The sequence below is a fragment of the Phaenicophaeus curvirostris genome, chromosome 8, assembly GCF_032191515.1.
Source record: "Phaenicophaeus curvirostris isolate KB17595 chromosome 8, BPBGC_Pcur_1.0, whole genome shotgun sequence".
NCBI classification, from domain to species: Eukaryota; Metazoa; Chordata; class Aves; order Cuculiformes; family Cuculidae; genus Phaenicophaeus; species Phaenicophaeus curvirostris.
In genome coordinates, this window is record NC_091399.1 from 32,944,095 (window position 1) to 32,972,014 (window position 27,920).

Here is a 27,920-nt window from a genome sequence, read left to right on the forward strand (position 1 = left end):
AGAGGGGGATCAGTTCCAGTCGATATGAGTCTGGAAGAAGAGAGGGAGGAAGTAGCTTAATTGCTTTAGACTTTAGTTCAGCTGGAGTCGAGAGGAAAGAATCACTGTCCCTCTCTGTGGAATTCAGCAATAAGGTCGTGTTCTTGGTGAGGACAGATCCTCTGTGGATTTTGTGGAGGTAATGTACGCATTCACAAAACAGGTGGCTTTATATTTTAGAAAGTAATTGCTGTCAGTGACAGAAAGCTGTCTTCCTTTCTTGGAAGTGTTGCTGTTATAAACAGCTTACTTCTCTCTATTTTTACCAAGAGGGGAGAAATAAGGAATGAGGCTTCTAAACGTGACCAGGGCTGGAGTGTGTGTCTGTGGTGCTGGGGTGTTTTGATGTTTAGTGCTGTAATATGGGGTTTGGGAGATAAAAAAAGAGATTGGGTCAATGGGGTGTTGTATCAAAATTGGAGACTTTGCCGCTAAAACATTTATAGTTTAAGCCCATCTGTCCCCGGTCCCCGAATATCAATTGATGAGTTGAAAACCAGAGGGAGTTAAAGGGGAGAGAGAGACAGAATGCAGGAAAAACTGCCGATCTATCTGTTCCTAGCTAATTTGAACCAGACCCCCCAGGGAACGGGAGGACATTCCCACCTGGAATTCAGATTTTGTGTTGAATGTGGCTGAAAGTAAAGATCCAGTGACAAACAGTGCAGCTCCAGTATCCTGCAATGAGATGCTAAAGCACACACTGTCTCTGCCTCTCTTCTGTCAATTCCAGCATGCTTGTGTTTGGCATTTGTCATGGATCTTGCAAACTGTGTTGACATAAAGCAATGGGAGATTGTTTCTTCCCTAGGTCTTTATATTCAGACCATAGCTGCTTCCTCTTTCCTACTCACATTTTCCCATATGGTGACTTTGGAAAATTCTTCTCCGATTTCGTTGGGAAGTTCAGGAAACTCTCGTTGGTAGAGGGTTGCCTTTTACTCCCTCTAATTCTGCTGCTCACATCTGGAAAGGATCTTGCTTGGAAAGGGGAGACTCGCTTTCTCGCTTTGAGCTCAGCGCCTGTAACTGACATGGCATGAACCGCGGGAGCCTGTGGGGGGAAGAGAAATGTTCTTCTCCATTCATCTGATTTCTGCCGGCAAAGGTGAGGTTTTCAGCACTTTCCTTTTTTTGAAAAGCTGGATTCTCAGACACCATCCAGCAGCCTGCCTTTCAGCTGCCGCGTTTAGAGAGGATATGCAATGTGAGTAACAAATAACAAATTCAGTTAGCCTGTTGATATTGACGGAGGGGATGTTTTTCCATCTGTGTGTGTGTGTCCTGTGAAAATGTGTGGGGACAATAACAGATACAGAGATGAGATGACGGTTGTTTATTGAGGTAACTGTAACCACTGAGAAGCACGCATTAACTCCCGAAACTTCAGCTTGCTTCTTGAGACAGCACTTTGCAGCGCTCTCCCTCTGGTGCTGTGTGGCAGCAAAGTGCAGAGATCAGCAGTGCTTCTGTCTGGACTCAGAAAGATGCAGCCACAGAAACCTCTGAGCTGGTTTCAGTGTAACTTCAGGTGGAAGGACCTGTTCCAAAGCCCACTGACAGCAAGAGGACTCTTTCTAGTAAGTTTTGAGCTTCCACTTTAGTAAGGTTTCTTAATAAGGCTTTGGATCAGGCCCATAGGAATGAGTTTAAATGGAGTGAGTGCTTCAGACTTTCTTTGAACTAGAAGAAAATCAAAATCATGTTGGTTTTACTGCCTGCACTCCAGATGTAAGCAGATGTTTCTGTATCCAAAGTGTCTCCTTGTGGCACCAGAGCAGCATCCACTTCAAAGGCTCTGTAGCAGAAGCATGCATGTTGATGACAATGGGGTGAGATCTCCTTAGAAATTCTAGTGTGCAATAGATGCAATATGTCATGTTAGTTTTTTAACATCTTTTCAGTCTTATATGTGGAAAATGAGCGTGTTGCAGATTTGAAGAGTTCAATACCAACCTTGAGGTGACTGTGTGCTATGGAAACAGTGTTGGTATTGTTACAGCAGGGTTGGTCGTGCCGTGCATATAAAAGGTGGTTTTTTTTAGTTTCTTTTATAAATAGCTGTAATAGTAAGCTGATATATAGGAAAAAATACTGTTAGAGATCTACTTTCTGAGATTATTTTCTTTAAGATTTCTGAAATGTTTTCTGAGATTAGGTCACCAAATACTAAGGATTTTACTAATCTACTATTGGCATACCCATACAGCCAATTTTGATCTCACTATTTATCTCCAGGTGCCATATAGGAAACATCATCTGATCTCTGAATGTTTTATAAAGGAGATTAATTTCATTATATTCAGCTTTTACAGAAATGGAAATAGTGGAATAGTGGAGGACGGGGGAGAAGGATCATGGAAACAATGTTAAATGCCTTAAATCACCCAGCATTTGGTAGCAAAGACCAGGAACAGAGCAAAAACATCCATGTCTCAGGATGCCCTGTCTTCTATTCCCACTTTCTCCCATGTCTTCAAGTGTAAGTCAGTGTTTAAAGAAATTATTAGAGATTTTCATGACTCTGAAAGCAGAATCTTTCTAAAGCTTCCCAAGAACCCACAGTCTGTGAGAGCCCCAGAGAGAGTTTCAGATGGTGCAAAGCAGGAAAGTCCTATGGATGTAGACGGAGATGTGCTGGTCCTGGTAGCTGCCAGTCTGGTTCTGGCAGGTTCTTGCTCCTGATGCAAAGAAGGGACTTGGGTAGCAGAGGTGAACACAGTACTTATTTCTTGTTAAGGTCATGAATCCATTGTGCTTTTTCATGGTAAAAGATGAGCCTAAGTAAGAATATCTCATCCCTGTTAAACGCTTCTGTGAAGAACAGCTGCAAGGAAAAAAGACAAGCCACAACCAGCCCTTACTGCAAATCATTATGTATGAAATCTGGAAGGGCAACAAATGAGACCGAGGGGGCTGGCTTAGGGCCAGCTGGCTGGGGCAACAGATAATCAACTTCTGTTTGAATTATTTTAACCTGTTGCCAGAAAGATAAAAGCTGAACCTTAGCCAGGCCTGTAAGGTTCAGATCAGCACTGTCCAACATCAATAGGAAGCCCATTTTGTTTTCAGTAGCCATGAGATTTTGCTATTTTTCCCTGCATGAGAAGCAGCCCCTTGGAGAGGCATCCTGACAGTGTGAGTCACTCTTTTCCAGCACACCTTGTTTACATTAACAAGAAGAGCTTCTTCCGTATGCAAAACCATGAGGCACAGTATGACCAAGAGTTACATAGAAATAATATTGCATAACCTCCTCTGTAAGTCTCTGGGATCATCTGACCTTTCTCAATACGGCACCAAGTTGCGCCAGGGGAGGTTTAGACTGGGTATTAGGTAAAATTTCGATACTGAAAGAGTGGTGAAGCATTGAAACAGGCTGCCCAGAGAAGCGGTGGAGTCACCAACCTTGGAGGTGTTCAGAAAGCATGTAGACGTGGCACTTCATGACATGGTTTAGTAGATATGGTGGTGCTGGGCTGACAGTTGGACTGGATGATCTTAGAGGTCTTTTCCAACCTTACTGATTCTGTGATTTTATGAGTATGGGAAAAACAATAATGGTGGATGAGAATGCCAACCGTATCCATGTCTGCATTAGAATTAGTGTGGCCAGCAGATCAAGGGAGGTGACTCAGCCCCTCTACTCTGCGCTCATGAGACCCCACCTGGAGTACTGCGTCCAGTTCTGGAATCCTCAGCACAGGGAGGACATGGATCTGTTAGAGCAAGTCCAGAGGAGGCCACAAAGATGAGCCAAGGGCTGGAGCACCTCTTCTATGAGGACAGGCTGAGAGAGCTGGGGGGGTTGTTCAGCTTGAAGCAGAGAAGGCTCCGAGGAGACCTTATAGCAGCTTCCAGTGCTTACAGAGGGATACAGAAAAGATAGAGAGGGGCTCTTTATCAGGGAGCACAGTGACAGGACAAGGAATGTAGATTTAAGCTGAATGAGGGAAGATTTAGTTGGGATATTAAGAGAAAATTTTTTACTGTGAGGGTGGGGAGGCACTGGCCCAGGTTGTCCAGAGAATGCACGGCGGCCCCATCCCTGGAGGTGTTCAAGGTCAAGCTGGATGGGGCTTGGAGCAACCCAATCCAATGGGAGGTGTCCCTGCCCATGGCAGGGGAGTTGGAACTGGATGGACTTTAAGGTCCCTTCCAACCCAACCCATTCTATGATTCTCTGAACAAGTAACTGGAGGGTTGAGGTGGGGAAGGGGGCTGGGGATGATGCTGACTGCAGCCGGGGTCACAGTCCCTGAACGTGAATCATAGAAGCATGGAACCATAAAACCACAGAATAGTCCAGTGCTGAGGCAGCCACAGCTTCCTTGGGCAACCTGTGCCAGCGCCTCACCACCCTCAGGGTGAAGAAATTCCCCCTCCTGTCTAGTCTAGCTGGCTGAACATGAGCCAGCAGTGGCCCAGGTGGCCCAGAAGGCCAATGGCATCTTGGCTTGGATCAGAAACGGCGTGACCAGCAGGTCCAGGGAGGTTATTCTCCCTCTGTACTCGGCACTGGTGAGACCGCTCCTCGAATCCTGTGTTCAGTTCTGGGCCCCTCACCACAAGAAGGATGTTGAGGCTCTGGAGCGAGTCCAGAGAAGAGCAACGAAGCTGGTGAAGGGGCTGGGGAACAGGCCTTATGAGGAACGGCTGAGAGAGCTGGGGGTGTTTAGCCTGGAGAAGAGGAGGCTGAGGGGAGACCTCATTGCTCTCTATAACTACCTGAAAGGAGGTTGTGGAGAGGAGGGTGCTGGCCTCTTCTCCCAAGTGACAGGGGACAGGACAAGAGGGAATGGCCTCAAGCTCCACCAGGGGAGGTTTAGGCTGGACATCAGGAAAAAAAAATTCACAGAAAGGGTCACTGGGTGCTGGCAGAGGCTGCCCAGGGAGGTGGTTGAGTCACCTTCCCTGGAGGTGTTTAAGGGACGTGTGGACGAGGTGCTGAGGGACATGGTTTAGTGACTGACGGGAATGGTTGGACTCGATGATCCGGTGGGTCTTTTCCAACCTGGCGATTCTATGATTCTAAAGCTGCCCCCGCGCTGCCGTTTGCAGGGGCGATGCCCGCCGGCGGCCGGGCGCCGCTGTCGCTGGTGTCACTGCTGTCACTGCTGTCACTGCTGTCACTGCTGTCACTGCTGTCACTGCTGTCACTGCTGTCGCTGGTGTCGCGGGGCTGCGCCGCCGCCCGGCCGGCCCCCGCCTGTCCCCGCGACTGCGGCTGCACCCAGGAGGGCGTCGTGGACTGCGGCGGCATCGACCTCAAGGAGTTCCCGCTCCTGCTGCCCGAGCTCACCAACCACCTCTCCCTGCAGGTAAGGCCGCGCCGGCCCCGGCCCTCCTCCGGCAGAGGCACCGAACCGCCCTCCGCTCCCCTCCCCCGCACAGCCCAGCGGGGAGGAGCGGGGAACGGCCCTCCTGGTTCTCTCCCAGCAGCTCCAGGGGGAGAAAAGATAGGGAACGGCCCTCCAGGGGAAAAAGATAGGAAACTTTTCTCCTTGTTCTCTCCCCGGCAGATCCTGGGGAGAAAAGAGAGGGAACATCCCTCCTTGTCCTCTCCCCAGCAGATCCAGGGGAGAAAAGATGAAAAACTTTTCTTCTTGTTTTCTCCCCAGCAGATCCAAGGGAGAAAAGATAGGGAACTTTCCTCCAGGGGGAGAAAAGATAGGGATATTCCCTCCTGGTTCTCCCCCCAGCAGATCCCAAGGGGAATAGACAGGAAACTTTCCTCCTTGTTCTCTCCTCAGCAGATCCAGGGGGAGAAAAAGTAGGAAACTTCCCTCCAGGGGGAGAAAAGATAGGGAACGTCCCTCCTTGTTCTCTCCCCAGCAGATCCAAGGGGAGAAAAGATAGGAAACTTTTCTCCTGTTTCTCTCCCTGGCAGATCCAGGGGAGAAAAGATAGGGAACTTTCCTCCAGGAGGAGAAAAGATAGGGATCTTCCCTCCTGGTTCTCTCCCCAGCTCTGAGAAAAGGATTTTTTTTTTTGTCCGAAGTAATAATGAACTGTTCCTGGTGAAGCCTTTTCATTTTGACGTGTTTCTGAAGAGCATGGGCTAGCTTGGTTCATTAGCGAGATGTGTTCTGGCAGCAGTGGCTGAGGTGCCCCACTCCAGACCTGACCTGAGCACTGTCCCCGGAGCCCCGTCTCCCTCCGTCCCTCTCCTTGCAGCACGTGGACTCGGCAGGGAGCAGGCGTCCTGCGGCCAAAGGCGTCCATCACGCAGAGCAGCGTTACCTGTGTCAGCCAGACAGCTGGGCTGCACATGACACTTGGGTCACTTTACCTGGGACACCAGTGCTGTGCCAGCAGCACGTGGTTATCCTGCAGACACAGGATGAGTCTTGTCAAGACAAGGGTGTGTAAGGAAACCAGCCTCAGACCACAGATGGAAGCAGCAACCCATCCTACACTGTCAGCAGGTTTCCATGCCCTGCTGGAAGCTGACTGATCCCTACCAGCAGCATTTGTGCAGGCATTCTTTCCCTGCCTGCACTCTGACCCCTGAGGATGTTGGCAGGGCTGGACCACGGCAGCCCCATTGCCATCCCTCCCTGAGCCTGCCAGGGTTCTCCACAGTGCTTCTTTGGCCCTAACCAACTGCTTTTTGTTTATTGCTCCCATTTGCCAGTTCTGTTCAATGGATGAATTGCAGATTTTGCTCAGAGCTTTCCATCCAAGTGCAGCATAGTCAGAAAACCTGTAATTTCAGCTGGCACTTTCCTCGGCCGATCTGTCCCAGGCATGTGCTAGCCGTGGCTCCTGCCTCTGCTGCCAAAAGCAGAGAAGCTTTTTTGGAGCGGCAGCTGTCACTCTCTGTGTATTGGCCTGGCTTCCAGCACAGTGGGTCCTTGACTGGCCCAGGAATGCTGAAACAGTAGAATCGCTCATTAATGGTCAAAATGTTAGTCAGCAAGTTAATGAAAATCTGATGACAGTCACACCTGACAGTACAACTAGAGAAAGTTTGACTCTCCCTGCCCCTGACAAGTTGTTTTTAAAACAACACATAAATGATAGAAATAATAAACTTGGTAATCCAGAGTGTCAACGTTGTAGCAAACGCTGTGCTGCAGCTGGGAGGTTTGGCTGTGGCTGATGGGTTATAGACCTTGCCAGGCATCATCACACTCTGCGTGTGCTACCAGTGCGTAAGCCAGATATTTCTGGAGGAAAGCACAAGCTATAAAATTTGGTTCAGGCTTTCAAATGCTTCTGGATTTGAAAGTCTTGGGTTTGAGATCTGAGTCTTGCTCTTTACGGAGAGAAGTTTTAACAATGATTTGACATGGTGAGTTTGTTTCCAAATTTTATTGGAGTTCACAGTCTGGGTTTATCTGGATCCTTCTTGTATTTCTTTGCTGATGATTAATAGTCTCCATTTTCTTAGAATAACCAGATAGAAGAAATATTTCCAGAAGAGCTTGCTCGTCTTCACAGACTGGAAACTCTTAATTTGCAAAACAACAGGCTAACTTCGAAAGGTAAGCCGGCAAAGCCCTGAAGTGGGCAGAGCCTGTGCCTCCACAACACCAGTTTATGCAGTGAAGCCAGTGACAGCTGATAAGGAAAGCCACAGGTTGATGGATTGACTTGATTGGAGTGGTTAGCTCTCAGCCTCAGTCCTTTGGCCATCAAACAGACCATGGAGGCACTTTATCATCTGAAACATAATACTCAGTGTATAAGAATGCAGCCTTACTGAACCAGTGGAGGAGACCTGGCAGCAGCACAGTGTACTGTGGCGTGAGATCTTCTCATCCAGGAAACTCCCTCCAGTCCCACAGGCACATCAATGCAATGCACTTGAGGAGCAGGAATGTTTATGCGCTGAATGATTTCCTTCTGACTGACCTTGTTTCTTCATCCACTTGTTCAGTTCAGTCTAGTCACTCAGTTATTGTAGTTTAGTCCAGTTCGATCCTTGTTGAGTTTAATATAAATTATATATCTATATAATATATATTACATAGATATTATATATTATAATATATAATACAATATACTATAAATAATACCATACCATACCATACTATACTATACTATACTATAATATAGGATCTTCTGCCCTTCTAAAACCGTTTTGATATTTGCAGGCAGGTTTTGCTTGCTAAGTGATATGCTTATCAGAGAAGCTTGATGAGGGGATAGTAAGGAAAGCAAAAGAAACAAAGGACTTGGAGTAAACAGTAAGAGGATATGCAATACGTAAGATGTAATTGTTGGTAATTTGTGTGTCACCCAGTTCCTCTGAATGCTGTTGTTGTCCTTATCCAATGATGCACAACAACCTTTACTGAGAATGTGGGCATGTTATGCATGGGACCCAAAACATAGCACTCTTACATAGCACAAGGAAGGCTGCGCTTAACAGATTCAGACTTTGACATTATTGCCTTTGGGACTTGATGTTTCTTTCACAAGCTTCAGTGCAGCCTTGAGTTTCCAATATGTTTTGCCGTGCAAAATAGCTTTACCTTTGACTTGTGCTAAGTGCCAGGTGAAAATGTTATTTGCAGCCTTTCCATTGTGTCAGCAATTGTGCTTTTGTGATTGGCTGGATGTGGAGTGATTCAGCTCTAAATTAACAGTTCCTGGGGGAGAATAAGGTCCAAGTTGCATCACTTCTCTGAGCTTGTTCCTGCATGGCTACGGGATTATGGGGGAACAGAACAAGGGAAGGGTTATGACATGCAGATAACTGGTGTTATTTTGACAGCATTGTGGTCATAGATCAAATGGATCTGATGATTAAACAATCTCAGATCATGTCCTTCCAAGAAAAAAATATTTGCAAGTTCATGGGGAAATGACAGAAAAAACTTCCAGATAGCGTGGTTGCTGTGAGCACCGATAATTAGCCATACAGCAAGTCTACACAGCTCTGTACCTGATCTTTGCCAGTGGGAATGGCCACAGTCCACATTAGGATTTTTAATGGTCTTCCATTGCTCTTAACACTCGGTGGGATTTTTCTTTTATTTAATAAACCCCAAAGACAACAATAGGTCTGAGTCAGACTGTTTCAGTGGTGATGAAAAATATTTAAGTCTTATAGTAAAGATATTATCTGAGAGAGAAAGCAACCCTCTGGTGTTTTCACTCAGAGAGACAGTAAGGTCCCAGTGTCACTGATTAGTTATTCCTGTTTTTAAGGGTTGCCAGAGGAAGCATTTGAGCATCTGGAGAACCTGAATTACCTGTACCTGGCAAACAATAAGGTAAGAGGCTCACAGGGCTTTCAGATTTATTTTTTATTTGTGTTACGAGAGTTAAACAAGCAAATCTTCCATTCTTTTAAAATCTATACCCTAAATAGGTAAAATTGTGCTAAAATGGTGTTCTAATGCGGATTCATCTAAGGTCAAGACAATCAGTTAGTATGCTAAAAAATTAGAGGGTACACGTGCCTTTTGAACACTTACTTGTCTGTCCAGCTGGACAGATAAGGGAGGTGCAGACGGCCTTTGCATTTATAAATTACTACTGGCTTCAGTAGGCTTTGGATCAGCTGCAGGCAGATTTGGTAGCTGCCTGTATGCAAGTAAGCTGTGAGATAATGATGTGAAGTGCTGCGTATCTTGACAGATGAGGCTAGTTGAAAAACTTGTGACCAAACACATCCTAATACCTATGTTTGAGCCATCAAGATCTGTAAAAAGCTATCCAGTTTTGCGTGACTCCAGTTTTATTAGATTTCATGTGGGAAGATACCCACATACAGTGAAACTAAGCAAGTAATGAATTTGTTACTTTATTTGCAGTGGTAGGAGCTGAATTTCTTTTTTAATGGAGAAAATCCTAGGTGCTTTCCTGTTAGTGACCCCAGTTGGATCTCATGACAGAAGCACATCTTTCCTGCCAATGCTAGGAAATGAAATAACTTCTCACATACCCTAATGTCTTTGTCCACAAATGTTTGCTACAGATGGAATTGGGATACCACAGAAAAATATAAGTTAAAACATGAGGCAAAGCTTATTTTGTCTACAAAACCCCTGCCCTTCCAGCCCTCTCTCTCTTTCTCTCTCTCTCTATTTATACACTTTTTTATATGCATGTCTGTATATATATTTTATTATCCTCTTAAAATCTGTGACCTTTGATGTTTTGTTTATATGCATGTGACCACATCCAGGTTTCAGTCAGGCCAAGACATATCCAGAATCACTCCATAGGTTTCTGTATGGAGTGACTGAGAATAGAACCCATTCCTTAGTACAGTAACATTGTGTTCTTTTCTCCCTTTCAAGCACCATTTCCATATAACGATCTTGGCAGTTAATAACTCCATAAAAAGGAACAAGCCAGACTGTGACTAATATTCCAGAACTTTGCACTCCAATTTTCCCCGTGTGACAAAACAAAGTGTTTGGTTTTTCTGGCTTTACTGCAGAGAGAAAAGGATCCCAAAAGAAAATGCAAACATCAGCGAATGTCAGAACTAGTTACAGTGAGAAGTTGTGGACCCACAAAAACCAACACATTTCTTTATAAGTCACAAGCCAGGATAAACCAGATTGGCTTCAAACTGCATCCACTCTGCATCAGGAAACACTGCAGGTCAAATAACTGGTGTCTGGAGGAGAGCAGGGATTTGCTGGTAGTTTGCTCCTTGTTTTATGGATTATCTTAATGCCTTTTCATCTTCATTTGTGATCCCATCAGATGTAGCTAAATTATCTTTTGATAAACTACCATAGTTGATAAGAAAGAAAAAATGGTAATAATAAATAAATAATAAATAATAAATAATAAATAACAAATAACAAATAACAAATAACAAATAATAAATAAAAAACCTTCTGTGACTTATGAATAGCAAGTACTCACAAGTACAGAATCAAAGCTATATTTACTTTTTAATTTTTTACCCCACTAATAATGTGTGCCTAGCACGTAGTATCCATAGTAAACCTTGTTAATAACAGAAATCTCTTCCATCAAACTGTAGACCAGGCCCTGAAGTGATGTTATGATTTACTATGAATTGGTGATTTTGATGTCAGGTCTTAATGTTTCCCAGTATCCCCAAAGTGACACAGGATTCACCAGGACCTAATAATTCTGTTTATGTAAAGCTTGCCCAGTACCTGAAGAGGTCTTACAAGAAAGTTGGGGAGGGACTTTTTATAAAGCCATGTAGTGATAGGACTAGGGGGAGTGGCTTTAAACTGGAGAGGGGCAGATTTGGATGGGCCTTGGGCAGCCTGATCTAGTGGGAGGTGTCCCATGGCAGGGGGGTTGGAATTAGATGATCTTTGAGATCCCATCCAACTGAAACCATTCTATAATTCTGTAAACAAGAAAACTGGTTCCAAAACTGGTAATGATTTTTGTATAATCCTTCTGTGTTCATTAGTTAACTCACTAGTTAACAATAGAGAAATGCTGTTCGCCGTATGGAAAGGAAGATCCAGCAGTAAAGCTGCAAGAAAATTGCAGCTGGAGAAATGCAGCTTGCCACTTGGTAAGCAATATATTAGACAAAGCTAGTCAGTCAACTTTACTTTTGCTAACGGTTACAACAATCCAGCATTAATGCTTGAAGGATTAATCCAGCATTAATCCTTCAAGCAGTCAGCCAGTGGAGATCAATTAGTCTCATGACTAAGTGCTGAAATGCCAAGCCCCGTCCGGAGCAAGTGAAAACTCTTTTTGGATGAAACTTGTCTTTCTCTTTCCTCTTTCTTGTGGTTCTTGTGGCTTTCTTTTCACATATATCTCAGCTGTGCCCTTTGTTTTGCATGAAAGTTATGACCTAACAGACTGTGTTTCGGGAGAAAAGCTTTAACTGTGTATGAAAGTGATTAAGTGTATTTCCTGTGTCTGATTCTCAGTAAGATGTTGTGGTAGAGACTTATTTCTTTCTGAGATGCTCTCAGACCTTCCTTGTCAGAGATGAGTGCCTTTATCTGCTTCTCTGAAATCAATCTCCCATGTCAGACAGTGAGAGATGACCAGTAAAGCCAAGAGCAGTACTGTGGTAATTATAGTAATATGTAAAATGCCGATTTCCACTGCTTACGTGCTCTCTGGAAACGCTGATAGGAATGTGAGCTGTGGGAAAGATCTTTCTTGCATTTGTGACCATTAAATACTTAGGACAACTAAAGGAGGGAGCTTTTTGCACAAGTGAAAATGAAAACCTGTAAGTAATGTATTTTCATCTTTTTAAAAATTGGACTGTATTGTGAGTCCAGTAAATTGCAAGTTCATTGGTATAGTCCATTGATGCGCACTTGACAAACTAGTAGAGAGAGATGTAGACCCTCTTTAGGTAGATACGTAGTTTAAGGCATGGGTTATGCAATCCTCTAATGTCTACTCTCTCAGACAGCTAATCTTTTGTGTGTTTTGGGGTTTACATTACTATTATTAACCAATGTAGTTTTATTGTAATAAAAAAAATGAAATGTTTTGTCATCACTTAAGTCTTGCTATGCCTGGCTGGCTATAAGGACTAGGTCCTCTTTCACCCAACAGTGTGATGAGGAAGAAGCGTTACTGATTCAGAGAATTTCAAACTAGAAGGCAAATCTCTTCCATTGCCCTGAGTTTTCCATTGTGACCTCAGAGCTTTAGATGACAGAGACTTCACCATCTCCCTAGGAACAATTTTCTCTCCAGCGCCTTTCAGAGTGTACATAAAATATTTTAAGAGTGGTCTCATTAGTTCTACAGTTAACACCTGTAACCAGGGTGATCACATCTGCCTATTGCAATTTATTAGTCTTCTGCTTATGTACTCGGGGATCTACTACAGCATCTGTATTCTTGATTTCTAGGTGTATGACTTAGCTCTTAGCAGCCACTCAGTGACCTTAGCTATTGCATTATCTGGATACTCTGTAAAACTGAGCTCTTTTAATCACTGGTTTTCGCTCCACCAGTTTTTGTTCAGATACAGATTTTCCTAGTGTTTTTTTTTTCAGATCACTGATAAAAATAGCAATAGGCCAAGAGCAAACTCATCAAATCCTTTACCTCTTGTCATCTATAAATTTTTTGAGACAAGACCTTTCTGTATTTTGTTTCTGATACCACATTTATTTAATGAACAAAGTGCAGTAGATCTTTGCTTTGAAGTCCCATTTGATATTCCATCATTTGACTCAGAAGCATCCCTGTCCTTTGGTAACCCAAATACTCTGTTGAAAAGATCATTGTAAATAGAAACAGTATTTGAACAGACATATAAAGTGGCACTTCCCCCCCCCCAAATATACTTAAATAAGTAGTAGACCACTGTGGGGTGGATTGGGATTTTTTGGCACAGCAGACAATTTTCTGATTTCTTCCACCAAAAGCAGACAGGACTCTTCCAACCAAAACAAACATTCACTTATCTTGGAGCAAAAGTCTGTCTCCTTCCTGGAGAGATTAGTGAGTGAGGACAATTTGATTTTGTTCATGCAATCTGCATTCACTTTCATTTACTTTTGCCTGTTCAGAGAAAATAAATTTGCAAGTGTTCAGTTGCTGGTCTAATACTTGGTTAAAACATTTGCTGCATTTAATTGGAATTCTGTGTATTTCTTTTACAGCTAACAGTGGCTCCAAAGTTCCTACCAAATACCTTGATAAGTGCAGATTTTGCAGCGAATTATCTCACTAAGATATATGGGCTTACATTTGGACAGAAACCAAACTTGAGGTAAGGGATCGGGAAGTAAAACAATAATAGTGTTCTGCCACTGCTTGGAGGCAGTTGGTGAGTGATAAGAAATCTGACTAAACCATAAACTTTGTTTATTGCCTACTTGTGATTTTTGGAAAGAAGCTGTCTGTTATTCTCAGTGTGAAAGATCAAATAATCTCTCAGACAAACACATTCCATGGGCTTTTACCAGCTGCCAGACACTTTTATGTCTCCTTAAATTGTCTCCTTTTTATTTGTGTATCAGTTATGAGTTGAAAGAAACAGCCTCGGTTTCTCAAAATGAAGATTAACTGTTCAGAAATCCTTAGTTTTATTATAGTCTATTTGTTAAATAGAATCAGGATGAGAGTAAAGTACTCAGTTGAGTATAACTCAATTGTATTAAACCTAAGCACATTAGTGCCTTCAGAAGTGGTTCATACCCTCAGGTCAGGTTTCAAAGTTCTCTTTACTAGTTTCAGGTTATGATTTTCTCAGCTGGATCCAGTACAGCGCATTGACCCATCTCAAATGCAGATGCACACAGACCACCTGCTGTGAGATATGGTCTTTTCCAGAGTCACTTAAAGTAATCTAGATGGACACTGCAGCATCTAAATCCTGCAAAGACATCTTAAACTCTCTTGGTAGCAATTTACACATCTGAGTTTGGAAGCAGTTAAGAGCTGTCCCAGTTGAGCTCCCAGAACCCAGACTTGCGATGAAATGAAGAACTCTTGGTTTCTGCTGAATTTATTGAGAGCTGAAGCTACTCTGTGCTTACCAGGCCTCTAGTCTCATAGGCTTTTGGTAGCTGAAAAGGCTGAGTCAATATTTCTGGCAATATCTCATAATGAAAGAAGCTAGATTTATACATGTGTTTTTTGCACTCTACTATGCCAACACAAATTTTAATCAGAGTAGTAACTCTCTGTTTTGGGGCATTGCTGATATAAAATCCTATCACAGTTGTTTCACTTGGTTTATTTGTTCCCAGCAGAGTTCATGGTCTCAGACTGATTATTTGGAAAGCGGTGCTTTCTGAAAGGCAAATATTTACAAGTTAAAAGTGCAGCTGACCAGGCAGGGTGAAAAATATTTTCAATGTGGCTCTGAACTCCCTGGAGTGTGTGATCCCACAATTGTGTTTCCATACTGAGCCCTTCCTTCCTTCCAGAAAGATGTTGCCAAGTTCTCTGCAGTTGATGGGGAATCCAAGGACAAGTTAAAAAAGCATACTTTGACACTGTGCTCCTTTGCCATTTTAACCTGTCTCTATAATTTTAGCTGCTTGTTGCATATTGGGGTACGCATAGGAAAGGAATGGGTAATCAAAGTCAATACAATCCTTACAATATCTTTTGTTAAAAAAAAGTATGTCGAATTCATTTAAGCCAATGAAAAGCAGGAATAACTGCACAGGTGTCAATTGTTTTATACAGAATGGAAACCTATATAACAATGTATGAATGCATTTTTAAAAATCTGATTGGAGATACGCTTCGCTGAATATTAAAAGTCAGAAGGGCAAAGGGAAAATAAGAAAATATCTTTTTTCTTGATCCCAAATGTTCATTAAACAAAAATCTTCCAGATTGAGTAAATCTGCTCTGTCTTTCTGTCAGTGTTCTGCATGGCTATAAGTTTTAGGAGTAGGAGAGAAACTGTTTCCTGGGATATTTCCAGCCTTCATGGGAGCAGTAAGAAAGGAGGTGTGAGAGACAGCACTTTCTTAAGAGATCTACAGATTGATTTTTCAAGCCCAAGAAGCCCAGATTTGATTCCAATTAGAAGTTGAAACCAGGGTCATACCTGTTAATCAGATATGAATTCTAACCCTCTTAAGTGAGGCTACCACATCGATGTTCTTTGTTTCAAAGCACTGCATGATCCCAGACTTGCATTCAGTTTCTTCTTAAGAAGATAAGGATACTCATAAAATTTGTATTCACAGGCAAGTTTGGGTTTTGAATAGACCTAACTTTTAGAGAGTATTTGGAACAACCATTTGGTTTTGCTTCTATATTCCTTGATAAATTAAAGGACACTTTTAAAAACAAATTATCTCAAGAGAAGAAGAAAAGATTGAAATATAGTTTTTAAACAACTTTCTCTTGTTTAACAAAATCTCAGGTCTCACTATCTGTTTAATTTAATTGTTTTTCTCCATCCAACAGATCTGTGTATCTTCATAACAACAAACTTTCAGATGCTGGGTTACCTGATAATATGTTCAATGGCTCTGCTAATGTGGAGATACTCATCATGTCCAGCAACTTCTTGAAGTATGTTCCGAAGAATCTTCCTCCAGCACTATATAAATTACACTTAAAGGTAATGACAACAAGGTTTTTTATTCCTCTATGATTGTGACCAACTGCTGTGTTTGTGTGGGATTCAAACTACATAGCCAAGCCATTTCAGTGCACTTGGAAACATTCCCAGGACCATTGTAAGTCTTGTCTGCTATATCCTCAACAGTAGCCGTCTCCCATGTCCTTACTTTTTTGTTCATAAGAAACAGTATGTTTTTACAAAACGCCAAAATGCTCACAGGGGACAAAAATGCTTCTCTGTTTTCGGGGGAATGTATTGCAGATGCCTGTGTGGTAGCATTGTTGGTCTCTTTCCTGCATATAGTTATGTTAATACAGATTAGTACAAGAACATAGACCAGGCTCCATGGCCATCCAGTGCCTGGCCTCCCGGTTAAGTTTGCCACTGATGATACTGTTTTTCCTGACAGCTGCTTGCCCGCTGTGTACTGGCTTTGCTCCCTAAGTAATTTCACATAGACTACTGTTTCCTAGCACCAGTGATTTTTGTTTGCTACTGAACTGGCAATTCAGACAACACAGAGAGAGTTAGGATCAGTGATTCTTTACTGCTGCAACTTTTCCAGCAACAACGCAATAGCAGAAGTTGTAGTATTAACTAGTATCCGTATTTTTAATTCCACATCATCTGATTTCGATAAAAGCATTTCATCATGTTTGTACTAGAGATCTCAGCCTTGTTAACAATAGGAGAGCTTGCGGCAGTGGGGAATCCTGATTCCACTTGCTCCTAGTGTTGACAGATCCTTGGACATGTGTAAACTGAAATCTGTTATCAGACCCTGGACTTAGGCAGTTCTGTGTTGCCTCCTGGTTTTCTTTTCCCTTGAAGGTTTCACCACTAATTCCCTTTAAAATCTTCTGGAAATCAGGCTTCTCCAGCTTGAAGAAAAGTAAAGGCAAACAGTCCGATCCTTTAAATTGCTGAAATGCCTCTGCAAAGTGTGAAGTTACTAGTCTCTTGCATTTCATTGCTGTTTATAGGTAATCATTATCTCCCAAAGGGTTCTCAGAGTTTGAGGACTTTGAACTCATATCCTTCCTTGCTGTTATCAGTTGTGTAAGGGCAGAGGCGCTGAAGAGGAAAATGAGCATTTTGTTTTCAAATGCACTACCTATCAGTAGTAACATTTACCTTGATATTTTGACTGGGAAAAAAACAGGACAATGAGAAATAAGAGACAGCCAATAGTGGACTGAAAGTGTATTTTAGATGTGTTGATCTTTCTTTGTCTTTCCCTATTCATTGGAACACTTAGACGAATTGGTCTGTTGTGGTATCCACTTTCTATTAGTTGGCACATAAATTAAGTCCAGTCTGCCCATCACATTATTGTGTATATAGGGATTGTGGGAAGTTTAACAAGTTCAGTGTCAGTGTTTTATATATCCTTTTATAAGTCTTATAGTTTCTATATGGAATTTCTAAGTGGAATTTAGTTTTATGTTTTATTTGTGTCTGCCTGCTGCCTACTTCAAAGACATACTAAGGCAACAGGATTAATTACTTTGAAATCTGCATTGCAGGAACTGTACTTTTTGGAATGGTATTAATGTTGGAAGGATGGCTGGTTTCCAGCTTCCAACCTAATTCTTCTTTATGGTGAAATGTGTCTTCCAAAATCCAGAAATTTTGACCAAAATCCAGTGGTAGCTGCCTGGATCACATTATACATTTGCACACAGGTGGAAGGACTCTCAATACAAAATCAAACCTTCTGGGTTTGGGAGGCGATTCTAACTCCTTAGCCCAAAGATTCCATGGTGAACCAATAAAAATAGGTTGTAGTTTTTCAGTCTAGTATTTGTGTTTATTTCTTAAGCAGCATGATAATGCCTTCTGAAATGCCCCTTTTGACGTTTAATTGCCTGGTGTTAGTTGAGCAGAACCTGAATGTCCTGTGTTGTTTCATGCCAAATAATGTGCTTTGTGCTTTTCGTGACTGTAGAACAACAGGCTAGAGAAGATTCCCAAAGGAGCCTTCAGTGAACTTACAGGTCTGCGGGAGCTGTATTTGCAGAATAACTACTTGACTAATGAAGGAATGGACAATGAAACTTTCTGGTGAGACAGATTTGTAGTTTGCACTCTGTTTGTGTCTGTCCACCTCTTCTGGTACAGTAGTGTATCTACTGATAAAAGTACATCTTAAGAAGCACATTTATTAAAAGCTGCATGACATTGTGCATTTCTCTGTTAAGTCTATATGAAAAAAACTTAGGTGCAGATGCTGCCATTCAGAAGCAAAGGTCCGGTTCAGTGATTTGAATTCACACTGCAGAATACTTTTATACAAAAGACAGAACCCTGAAAATCAGACTGCACCTCTCCCTGATTACCACAGACACAACCACACCAGATACTAAGTGCCTTCTGGGAAAAGCCCATCTAGAACAATGTTGTAAGCTGGTCCCTGTTCTTCCAAACCAGTCAAAAGTGAGGTTATTTTGACTTTCCCATTTCAAGGGCAGCTCACTGGAATTTAAGGCCAGACCTTCATCTTCACTAAAGCCACTTCTGTGTTTCTGTGGAGGCAGCCACAGACACAGTTGTGAATTCGCCTAGCAGAGCTGTACCCCAGTGCAGATAAATTGCTGGAGTAGGAGGGGATGCAATGGTATTGCTCAATAGCCAGATGGCTGCAAAGGCTTTGCTACAAACTTGCGCAACAGAAATAGCCCTTGGCTGTCCTAAATTTAGCCTGGGACTTAGCACTTCAAAAAGTTAACATTTGTGTCTCTGCTTGCACTGGGTGCTGCCCTTGCTCTACCTGAAAATCTACGTCACATAATCTGTCCTGCTCATAAGTTATTTCTGTAAACCTTTCTGATCTAGAGATGTGAGAATGTGTCGAACTGTGCTTTCTTGTTCAACATCCCACTCCCAGAAACCTCTCTTAGTAATTTACCATAGCTATGTTGTGTCTGCCCCCAGGCCATGTTGGACATATCATTGCTGTTAAGATTTTGATGAGCAGAGCACAGTAGCTGTAGCTCAGGCACCAGTCACAGTCGGCAAGGGGGGTGAATATTGCTCCTTGCTCTCATGATACTGTCAGTAGAGCACAGCACGGTGCTATTGAGATGTGCCCAAGCTGGGCAAGCGTTACAACTTGCAGCAATGAAGTGCTTTACCCAGAGAGTGTATTCACTCATTCGGAGCATGCTTGGATAGCTGTGAACAGCAGTGTAGTAACCAGTAAGTAATGTCTGTAATACATTAGTTCTTGCATTTCCTGAAGATTTCCTAGTCATCTGCAGTGGGTTATGCAGTGCCATGCAGATTAAAAGTCTCATTTAAACTGAGAAACTGAATGGAAATAGAAGGGAATAGAGGGCTCCTCAGTTCTGGCATGTAATACCATTGATCCACATCCAGTGGTATAAGTGGCTAGTCTGAGGATTTATTTTAGCTTCAACTGAATCCATGGAATCCAGATTCAGTAGCTTACACAAAGCAGCTCTAGCCCTGACTCACTTCCATAATACTGGAGAGTCAGGAAAAGTTCACTACCTTAGCCTAGGACACTGAATTAGCATATCTGCATTTCGTAAGAGTAACATTTCATCATCTAAAAAGCAAACCTGCTCTTCGGTTTTGATACACATTTTCAGATAGAGGGAAATTACTCATTCTTAGGCTACATTTCTGTGAAGCCGAGAGCTAAATTCTGTGTCCTAATTGTGCTCTCACGACACCTTTATTGTGGTATTTGTTCACTGAAATTGCTCATTTGTTGCTGTCTGTGGTGTCAGTTGAGAGAACAGTAGGCTGCAAAACTAATCTTGGTTCTCAGCCTGGTGGCAGTTTGGGTGTCAGTGGACTCCAGCAGATTCTCTTGCTAGAGTGGCTGGGGAGCAATTGCAGCACCTGGTCCTAATTCCTAGTGGCAACATGGGAGCTCCTTGTTTTGCTGTCCACATCAGGCACGTCATGGGACAAAAAAGGGCAGTAATGGGAGCTGTGCTGGTGAGAAAGATTCTAAAGCAAAGACTGTAAAATCATAGGAGAAGTTGGTTACTGTTTCACCTTGCAGAATCTAAATGGAAAGTGTTTTCTTTCCTCCTTTCCCAAGGAAATTGTCTAGTCTTGAATATCTGGATTTGTCCAGCAATAACCTCTCACAAATCCCAAGTGGTTTACCTCGAAACATCATCCTCCTCCACCTGGAGAAGAATGCAATTAAGGCGATTGGCAGAGATGTCTTGACCCAAATTAAGAACCTGGAATACCTTCTGCTCCACAATAACAAATTAAAAGCCCGAGGTATTCACCCATTAGCCTTCCATGGCTTAAAGAAGCTGCACACTGTCCACCTGTACAACAACATGCTGGAAAGGATTCCCAGTGGGCTGCCCCGGCGAGTGAAAACACTTATGATCCTTCATAACCAGATCTCTGAGATTAACAGGAATGATTTTGCTACCACTTACTTCCTTGAAGAGCTGAACCTGAGCTACAATAAGATTAAAAGTCCCCAGATCCATCGGGAGGCCTTCCGTAAACTGAGGCAACTGAAGTCCTTGGATCTTTCTGGAAACAATCTCCACACAGTGCCCTTTGGCTTTCCAAAGAACTTGCAGATTCTGAAGCTGAAGGAGAATGAGATAAGCATCATCCCCAAAGGGACTTTGTCTGGAATGACAAAGCTGCGGGAACTGTATTTGAGCAACAATAAACTGAAAGTAAATTCCATTTATTCAAGAGCATGGGAAGACCTCAGCAGTCTCCAGGTAGAAACATCACCTTCTCTAATTGTGTTAATAATACTGATGTCCTCGTCTGTCTGTCTAAGCCAGTTCATGTAGCACCAATACTAGATGTGCTCAGTCCTCATGTTTTGGGCTTGCATTGTAAGGTCTACACCTTCTGTTTCTAAAGTAGAAATGATGTGCTGTTGTGCTAGAAGTGGATACCTCTCACTGCTGACCTGGTCAGTGGACCACCATGTACTGCTGATTCTTGGAAATGTAAAGATATCTTTGTTTACGAACTTTAGCGATGTCCTGTATGTTCAGATAAACATTAGTGAATGTTGTCATTAAAACTGAAATTATGCCTTTCAAATAGCTTGTCTCCCAAAAGATTTAAAATCAGCTCTGAAGAGAGACAGCAGGAGGAAGGAATGCATAAACAAAAACACTCTTAATTCTCAAAGCCCCCACATCAGCTTATAGTCAGACAGGCCAAGCTGTAGGATTTAGCAGCTCAGCTGGCTAAGGCACCTGGATAGCAGCTAGGAGGTCTGGATTCAATCAGCAGTCTTCTCATTTGCTTAATTGTTGGAGAAAGTTAAACACAAACCATAAGGCAGGCAGTAATAATCACATTTGTGCTGTGCAAAAATGACCTTTCAAAATTGCTACACTGGCTGAAGGACTTCTGCATTTCCTTTTAGGCTGCAGTACATATGGTTAGGTCACTGTACAGGCTAAGTATGCACATCTCAGAGCAGAGCAGGGAGAAGGGACACAGAGCGTATGTCACACAGGCCCCGCGGGTTTTCAGACAATCCAAATGTTCATATAAGTGAATATTTCCCTTTCTGTTGTTTCTAGGAATAAACAATAGCTTGCTTTTTAGTCAATGTGTATCAGCAGTGCAGCAACAATATCTGTAGAGTCCTTAGGTGTGCAGCAGCGGCAGGTTTGATCCATGGCTTTAACAACAGAGTTTGCATTTACACATTGATCTTTTTTTTTGTGTGTGTGTGTGTGTGTATGCATGCAAATATATCTAAAATGAGAAGTAGTCTGGAAGGAAGATGCTGTTGAGAATTACAGATGCTGGAATTGTTTCACTGCCATTGCTTAAGAAAATGTAGGCACTGTCACCTGGTTATTTTTATTTCAACAAAAGGCAGCTCCAGCTGGTTGGAGTGACAAGCTCTCCTTCTCTAAAGGATTCATAGCTATTTAACATTAGTTTTATTCTACTGCCACTCCCTTGTAGTCAGTCTTAAGCCAGAATAATGTGTGGCTGAATCAAACATTGGCCCTTCACTTGTAGCTACCCCACAGCAGACCCTGTTCACTTTAAACAATGTAGAGGTAATAGCACATAGTTAAAATTCTATATGAATAGTGGTGCATTTCTGACTGTTGTTTCTTTCTGGAACAGTGTTACTAATGGGTAGTTGTTTTCATGGTAGTATATATAATACTTTTTTATAATTAAGGGCTTAACTGTGCAATTGGTTTACGAGTTGGTGCACTGGAGCAGATGTGCCAAATAACCATCAGATAAGATGCTGGTTGTGCATGTACTTAGCCTATGCTTCAGTCCACACTGTTTCCATGGAAATCACTGAAGGCTATCTGCAATTGCAAAGCTAAACATTTACATAATTGTTTTGCAGACTGGGATTATGTGAAGAATAAAACCACCAAAATTGTGACACTCCTTTGCAGAACTGTAGCTTTGAATAATGTGTAACTAGTATGTCAGCTTGATGATATGCAAGTGCTACAATACATGATAACAAATAACTTCTACTGATCCATTATCTTGTATAAAATTCATCTGAGAAGTGATCATGGCCTTTAGTTTTGATGTCATGTGTGCTCCATGTTGGAATATTTCCAAGTGTTTATGTCTTAACTCTAACGAGTCACTAACCTTAGCTAGTGAAGTGCTTCCAGTAGCAGCTTCCAAAGTATTGCCACATGTATCTGAAACCCAGTCTGCTTTAAATCCATCAGGGAAAGAGATACGGAAATGTTGAGACTTCTAAACAAAACAGCATAATGTATCATGTGAAATCATGATGCTAAATAGTAGTGTAAGAGAGCAGAATTGTCATGGCTATGCTTACCTTGATGAAAATTAGAGGTGGATTAAATTAGTTTATGCTATAATAACACTTCAGTTTTTCCACCATGAACTCAAACTGAATCTTTGTGCATGGCTGATAATTTGCAGTTTCCTTGGTGTTTATCATTTTCCTGACCTCTCTGGAAGGAAGAGATTCTGAAGCAGACCCACCAAAGTACCATGTAAGAAATAAAGCCTATTTCCAGATGATTTTCAAACACAACAAATCCTGGATAAGCTTTGCATAAACATCTCACTTCTGCTCTGTTAACATATTGAGCTTTTTATAAGTCTGTGTAGACATATAAATGCATGTGTATTTTTATAGACTTGTGTGTGTATGTGTATATATATATATATGAAAAACAGTGGATAAACTCCCAAAAGACGTGTGGGTGTGGGTGTACAGAGCCAGCCTTTGGAAGCTCATTTGTTGTCAAACTTAAATATCTTTTGGGAGTGCTGCTAATACTGAAGTTCAGTTATTTATTTGACCCCTTGTCTCTTCCTTGCAGTCACTAGACATGGCTGGCAATCAGCTAACTTCTATCCCACCAGGCCTGCCAGAATCTTTAGAATATCTGTATCTTCAGAACAACAAGATCACCACAGTTTCAGAGAATGCATTTGAATCTACACCCAATATAAAGGGGATTTACCTCAGGTAAGGTCAAATTACCACTTCAAAAACCAAGATATTTTCATCTTCATCCACTTTGCAATTCCTTACTTTTTAGAAACTATTTAAAATACTAGCTTTCTGAATAAGCAACTTTGTTTTATAGCAATGTATGGTGAAATTATGTTTGTCTGCTCAGAAGAGACACGGATACACATAGTGAGCTCTTCCTATTTGGATAGTTTGTCCTTTTTGTGCTTATTAGAATGGATTAGGCTTGTTAGAAATTCTGGGAAATTAATGTTTAATGTTGTGTCATATTTCAATATTCAGCTGTGAGCTAAAAGTTTACAGTCCACTTGTGAGAATACAGCTTTGCCTGTGTCTGTTAGACCTGGATTTTGACAGGGATGACAAATTGGACTCGATGGTTGGACTCCATGATCTGGTGGTTCTCTTCCAACCTGGTGATTCTATGATAAGTTACAACCGTGACAGTTAAGTAATGAAGTTTAGAAGCTTTTCTGTTTTTTTTTCTCTTACTCTGTCAGTTGGATTAGGACTTTGTTTTTATAGGTGACAGATACTGACCCTTTTCACATACAATGTAAACTCACAGTAATGTAACCAGTTTAAGCCAGATTTATACCACAAGAAGTGAAGCAAGAATCTGGCCCAGTAGTATATCCAATTTTAATCTGATGGAGTATTACTGAAAATATTATTTAGAAGTAATTTATGAACCCTACATAATATTTGATTAAGCTGATCCCTTGGATGTGTTCAAAAACCCTAGACTTCCTGCTGCACAAGACTAAATATGACCTTATTTTGTCTGTGTGACTAAACTGTTCTGTAGTTACGAAGAGTTCTGAATCATACCTTTTTGGATGAATTATTCCATACCAAGCACATAAAATCACAAAGCCTAGTGTAAATTAAAGAAGTCTGTCTATTCAGCTGCTCACATTTATGAGATTTTAGTGAATGCTTGGATGCAAAACAGAAACCACATATCACATTCTATATTTCTATATAAAGAGAAAAAAAGGAATTTGCAAAACTGTTTTGCTAACATATTCAAGAGGCAGCACCACCCAAGCTAAGCTCTGTTTCTTAATGGGAGGCTATTAATCACTGCAATGCTGTGAAACAATAATATACATCAGGAATATTAGACAGAATATGATTTTAAGCGTGTTGGAGAGTAACAGACCAACCAGCATATGTGAGAGGTTCTTAAAAATTGCAGATTAGTTTATTTATATCCTTGGAAACCAAAAAAACAGATGAAAAAATAATGCCTGTTGCTTTATGTCGAAAGGGATATTTTGTACCAGTATTTTGAGTTTTGTGGGAGAAGAATTAAACTATCAAGGGATAACACAGACTCTCACAAAAAAGCAATTTACACTTTGAAATGTGGGCTATGGAGCAGATGCCTTTCCTCTCTGGGAAGCAGGCAGAATACCAAAAGAAAGTATTTGTGGGGGAGGAATTCCAATATTATGATTTTTTTCCCTTGGTGAATACAGTTATAGAAGGGAGAAGAGGGGCTGGAGTGGAGGGAGGTGAAGTTTTTTTGAGAGCTTGGTCAGTGAACTTGAAATCAAAGGGAGATACTTAAAGTTTCCTAGTATTTTTCTGCAGAGTCCTTTGTGATGATACAGAGTGCTGTCAGAAAATGTATTCAGTCACTGTGTTTGCCTTCTTGCTTTTCAGTACCTGATTTCCCTTCCTTTTTCCATCCAGAGGAGTCAGCACTCCTCTGTTGTGGGTCAGTGTAAAGTTAGAGTAACTCTGCAGAATGACTTCTGCTAGTCTCCTTATTTCTGTGTTGGATATAAAAATAAATTTATTTTAACAGAAAGGCCTTTTTGTTTGTTTAAAGGTTTAATAAGATTGCAGTTGGAGCACTGAAGGAAAATATCTTCCAAAACCTAAAGCATTTACAGGTACTGGATATTGAAGGGAACCTTGAATTCAGCAACAATTCAAAGAATAAGGATGACTCAGAAGAGGAAATTGAAGATGAGGAGGAAGAACTGAGATAAAACTTGGACTCACACAAGCACGTCATGTGGGAGGTAATAACTGCAGTTGAGTTAAATCAAGGACCCAGTTCTCACACTCTTGTGTAAATAATTCCAGTTTACAAGTATGATTGAAACACAAGTGGGTGCCTGAGTCCTAGGGAGAATGCTGTTTGTGAAAAAACTGTTTAGTTTTAGCCCTAATCAACATTTTGTCACGGAGAATGACAAAAGGGAGTTCTAGGAATAGTGCTAGTAGCCTGAAAAGATGATGAGGATGAAAGATCAAAAGGGGAGAAGCTACTGGGAAAGTAAAACATTAAATCTTCTGGCAGGGCTATATGAAAACTTTGTAAGAAAAGAAATAATTTATATCTACAGACTTAGAGTACAGATAATTTCTGAATCAATTGGTTTCGGGCACATGTGACATGTCAGCAGGTACTAAGTTTAGCATATTCTGGATACTGTATTCCATTATGTAATTGATTTTTTTTCTGATGTTTTTGCAGGAAAACATATGGAAAATTACGTATATGCCTGTATATATATCTATCTAGATATACAGAGAACACTTAGCAAAACGTGCAATGAATTATGCAGAAACTGTCGTGGCACTGGGCCAGGCTCATGGAACACAGTGTGTTACAGTGCCTTATTCAGGGAGAGACCCTGAATGCCTTTCCAAAGCTTCCAAATCATCTTATACAAGACCCAGGATCATAAGGGATTGCTCTGGAACTCACAAAAGCTGGCTTTTGTTTCTTCTGTTTCTCTTTCTTCACTGTTTCCATCTGTAATAACAATATGGGACTGTTTTGAACACATGCCTTAAAATGCTGCTTTTGTCACTGCATTTTGAATGAATCATGTATATGCTGCTTTTCTTTTCCTCCACCCTAAAGAAGCTGTTGCTGATCAGGTGAAATGGATATTTGCAGTAAGTTCATGTGTGGAGCAGTATATTGAGGCATTTTGGTCATCAAGCAGCAGCAATAATTCTGGATACAATTATTCCTCTGCTATAGCAATGTGTATATTTGGATAAGAAAAAAAAGTAAGGCTGGATCCCATAGTATTTTATCTCTACTGCCAAAGCCTGCAGTACATGCCTGTTTTAGAAAAGTTTTAAGATAAAACAATTGCTCTTGTGAATATATCTATAAATATATATATATATAAAATCTGTAAGTCTGCCTTCCAGAGCTTTGGTAGTTTCTGTATTGCTGTTGTTTGCCCATGTGGCAGTTGTGTGAAAATCTCTGAAGGTACATCCAGAAGACTGACTAACAGAATGCAGTTTAATATACGTTATAGAATTTTTCACATAATGTGTATTATTCACATTAAGATTCAAAAGTGAGACTAATGATGCAAAAGAGTTAAGTGAGTGTGGGATGACTTAGGAGAAGACTGTTAAGCATCAAGAAAAATTTCTTTGTTGAGTTCAGGTCTGGAGACAGTGCCTGCTGTCATACTCTCTTAAAGCCTCACCTATTTTATGGTGTTGAGAAGTTTTAGGTCCTGTTGGAATCATTAAGGAAACCAAGGAAAAGAAGATCTGGATGGCAAGCTGCCTATTTGATTATGAAGTCCTTCATCTTTGATAGATAATCTGCTTGAGGAAATGGTCTTGTCTTTTGAGGATTTCTGATTGAACACATGTTGTTTTGCATACTGCATTCCAGGATTTATTTGGAAACACAGTTGGCTTAATTTTTCACCAGCTGTTTTTCCTGCTGGAGAATATCTAATTCTACATTCTCCCTTTGGGTTCCCATAGCACGTGACAGTAATTTCAAGCTGTTATTTCCTACCTTAGACAATTCAACACAATCATGAATCATAGAAGAAAGGATTGCTTCCTGAATAAAGTAAAAGCTTGGCCCTAAAAATTTCAACCCCCCCCACATTTTTTAGCATCAGCTATACAGCTGAGCAATAAGACAGCCTTCCAAATGACTTTTGGGACAGATTTCTGTGTAAAATGTTTACAGAATATAGCTCAAATAAATTAGCTATCTCCAGCAAACCCCAGTGGAAGTTTTGCTAATCTTTGGTGAAACAGACTGATTTATTATACCCCTGAGAATATGCAGGTTTGTACAGTTTTATGGAGAACTTTTCCATTATCTTTAAACTTCAGTCCCTTACACCGCAATTCGGTGAGAAGCCTGGTGCCCCAGACTCCCTTTGTATTCCTTGAGAGTCTGATGTTGTGAACGCAGGGGTGAAGGTACATTTTTAGCACCTTGTAGCATCAAGCCTCAAAATTCAGGATGATACATACTCTGTTAAACATCTTAAATCAAGTGTAAGCCTTTGCCAAAGTAGATACACCTACAGTCAAGGGGAATATCCCTTAGACTAGTAGAGTTAGGAAACCCTTTTCCAAGTTTATTTCAAAATAATAAAGGGGACAGTGCTTCCC

The 27,920-nt window shown here is 41.4% G+C and overlaps 1 protein-coding gene across 2 annotated transcripts; it reads left to right on the forward strand.

Moving 5' to 3' along the window:
- Nucleotides 1-27,920, forward strand: PODN (podocan). 2 transcript variants are annotated; one of them, XM_069863157.1, is made up of 11 exons: nt 1-178; nt 5,101-5,360; nt 7,436-7,529; nt 9,202-9,266; nt 13,593-13,702; nt 15,865-16,021; nt 17,973-18,088; nt 20,100-20,757; nt 23,353-23,501; nt 25,348-25,543; nt 26,002-27,920. In XM_069863157.1, exons 2-10 carry the CDS (start codon nt 5,106-5,108, stop codon nt 25,508-25,510), a joined length of 1,767 nt encoding a protein of 588 aa, XP_069719258.1. In that variant the 5' UTR covers nt 1-178; nt 5,101-5,105; the 3' UTR covers nt 25,511-25,543; nt 26,002-27,920. The 2 variants fall into 2 exon arrangements, with proteins under 2 accessions (XP_069719258.1, XP_069719257.1); XM_069863156.1 differs by lacking the exon at nt 1-178 and adding an exon at nt 497-1,147.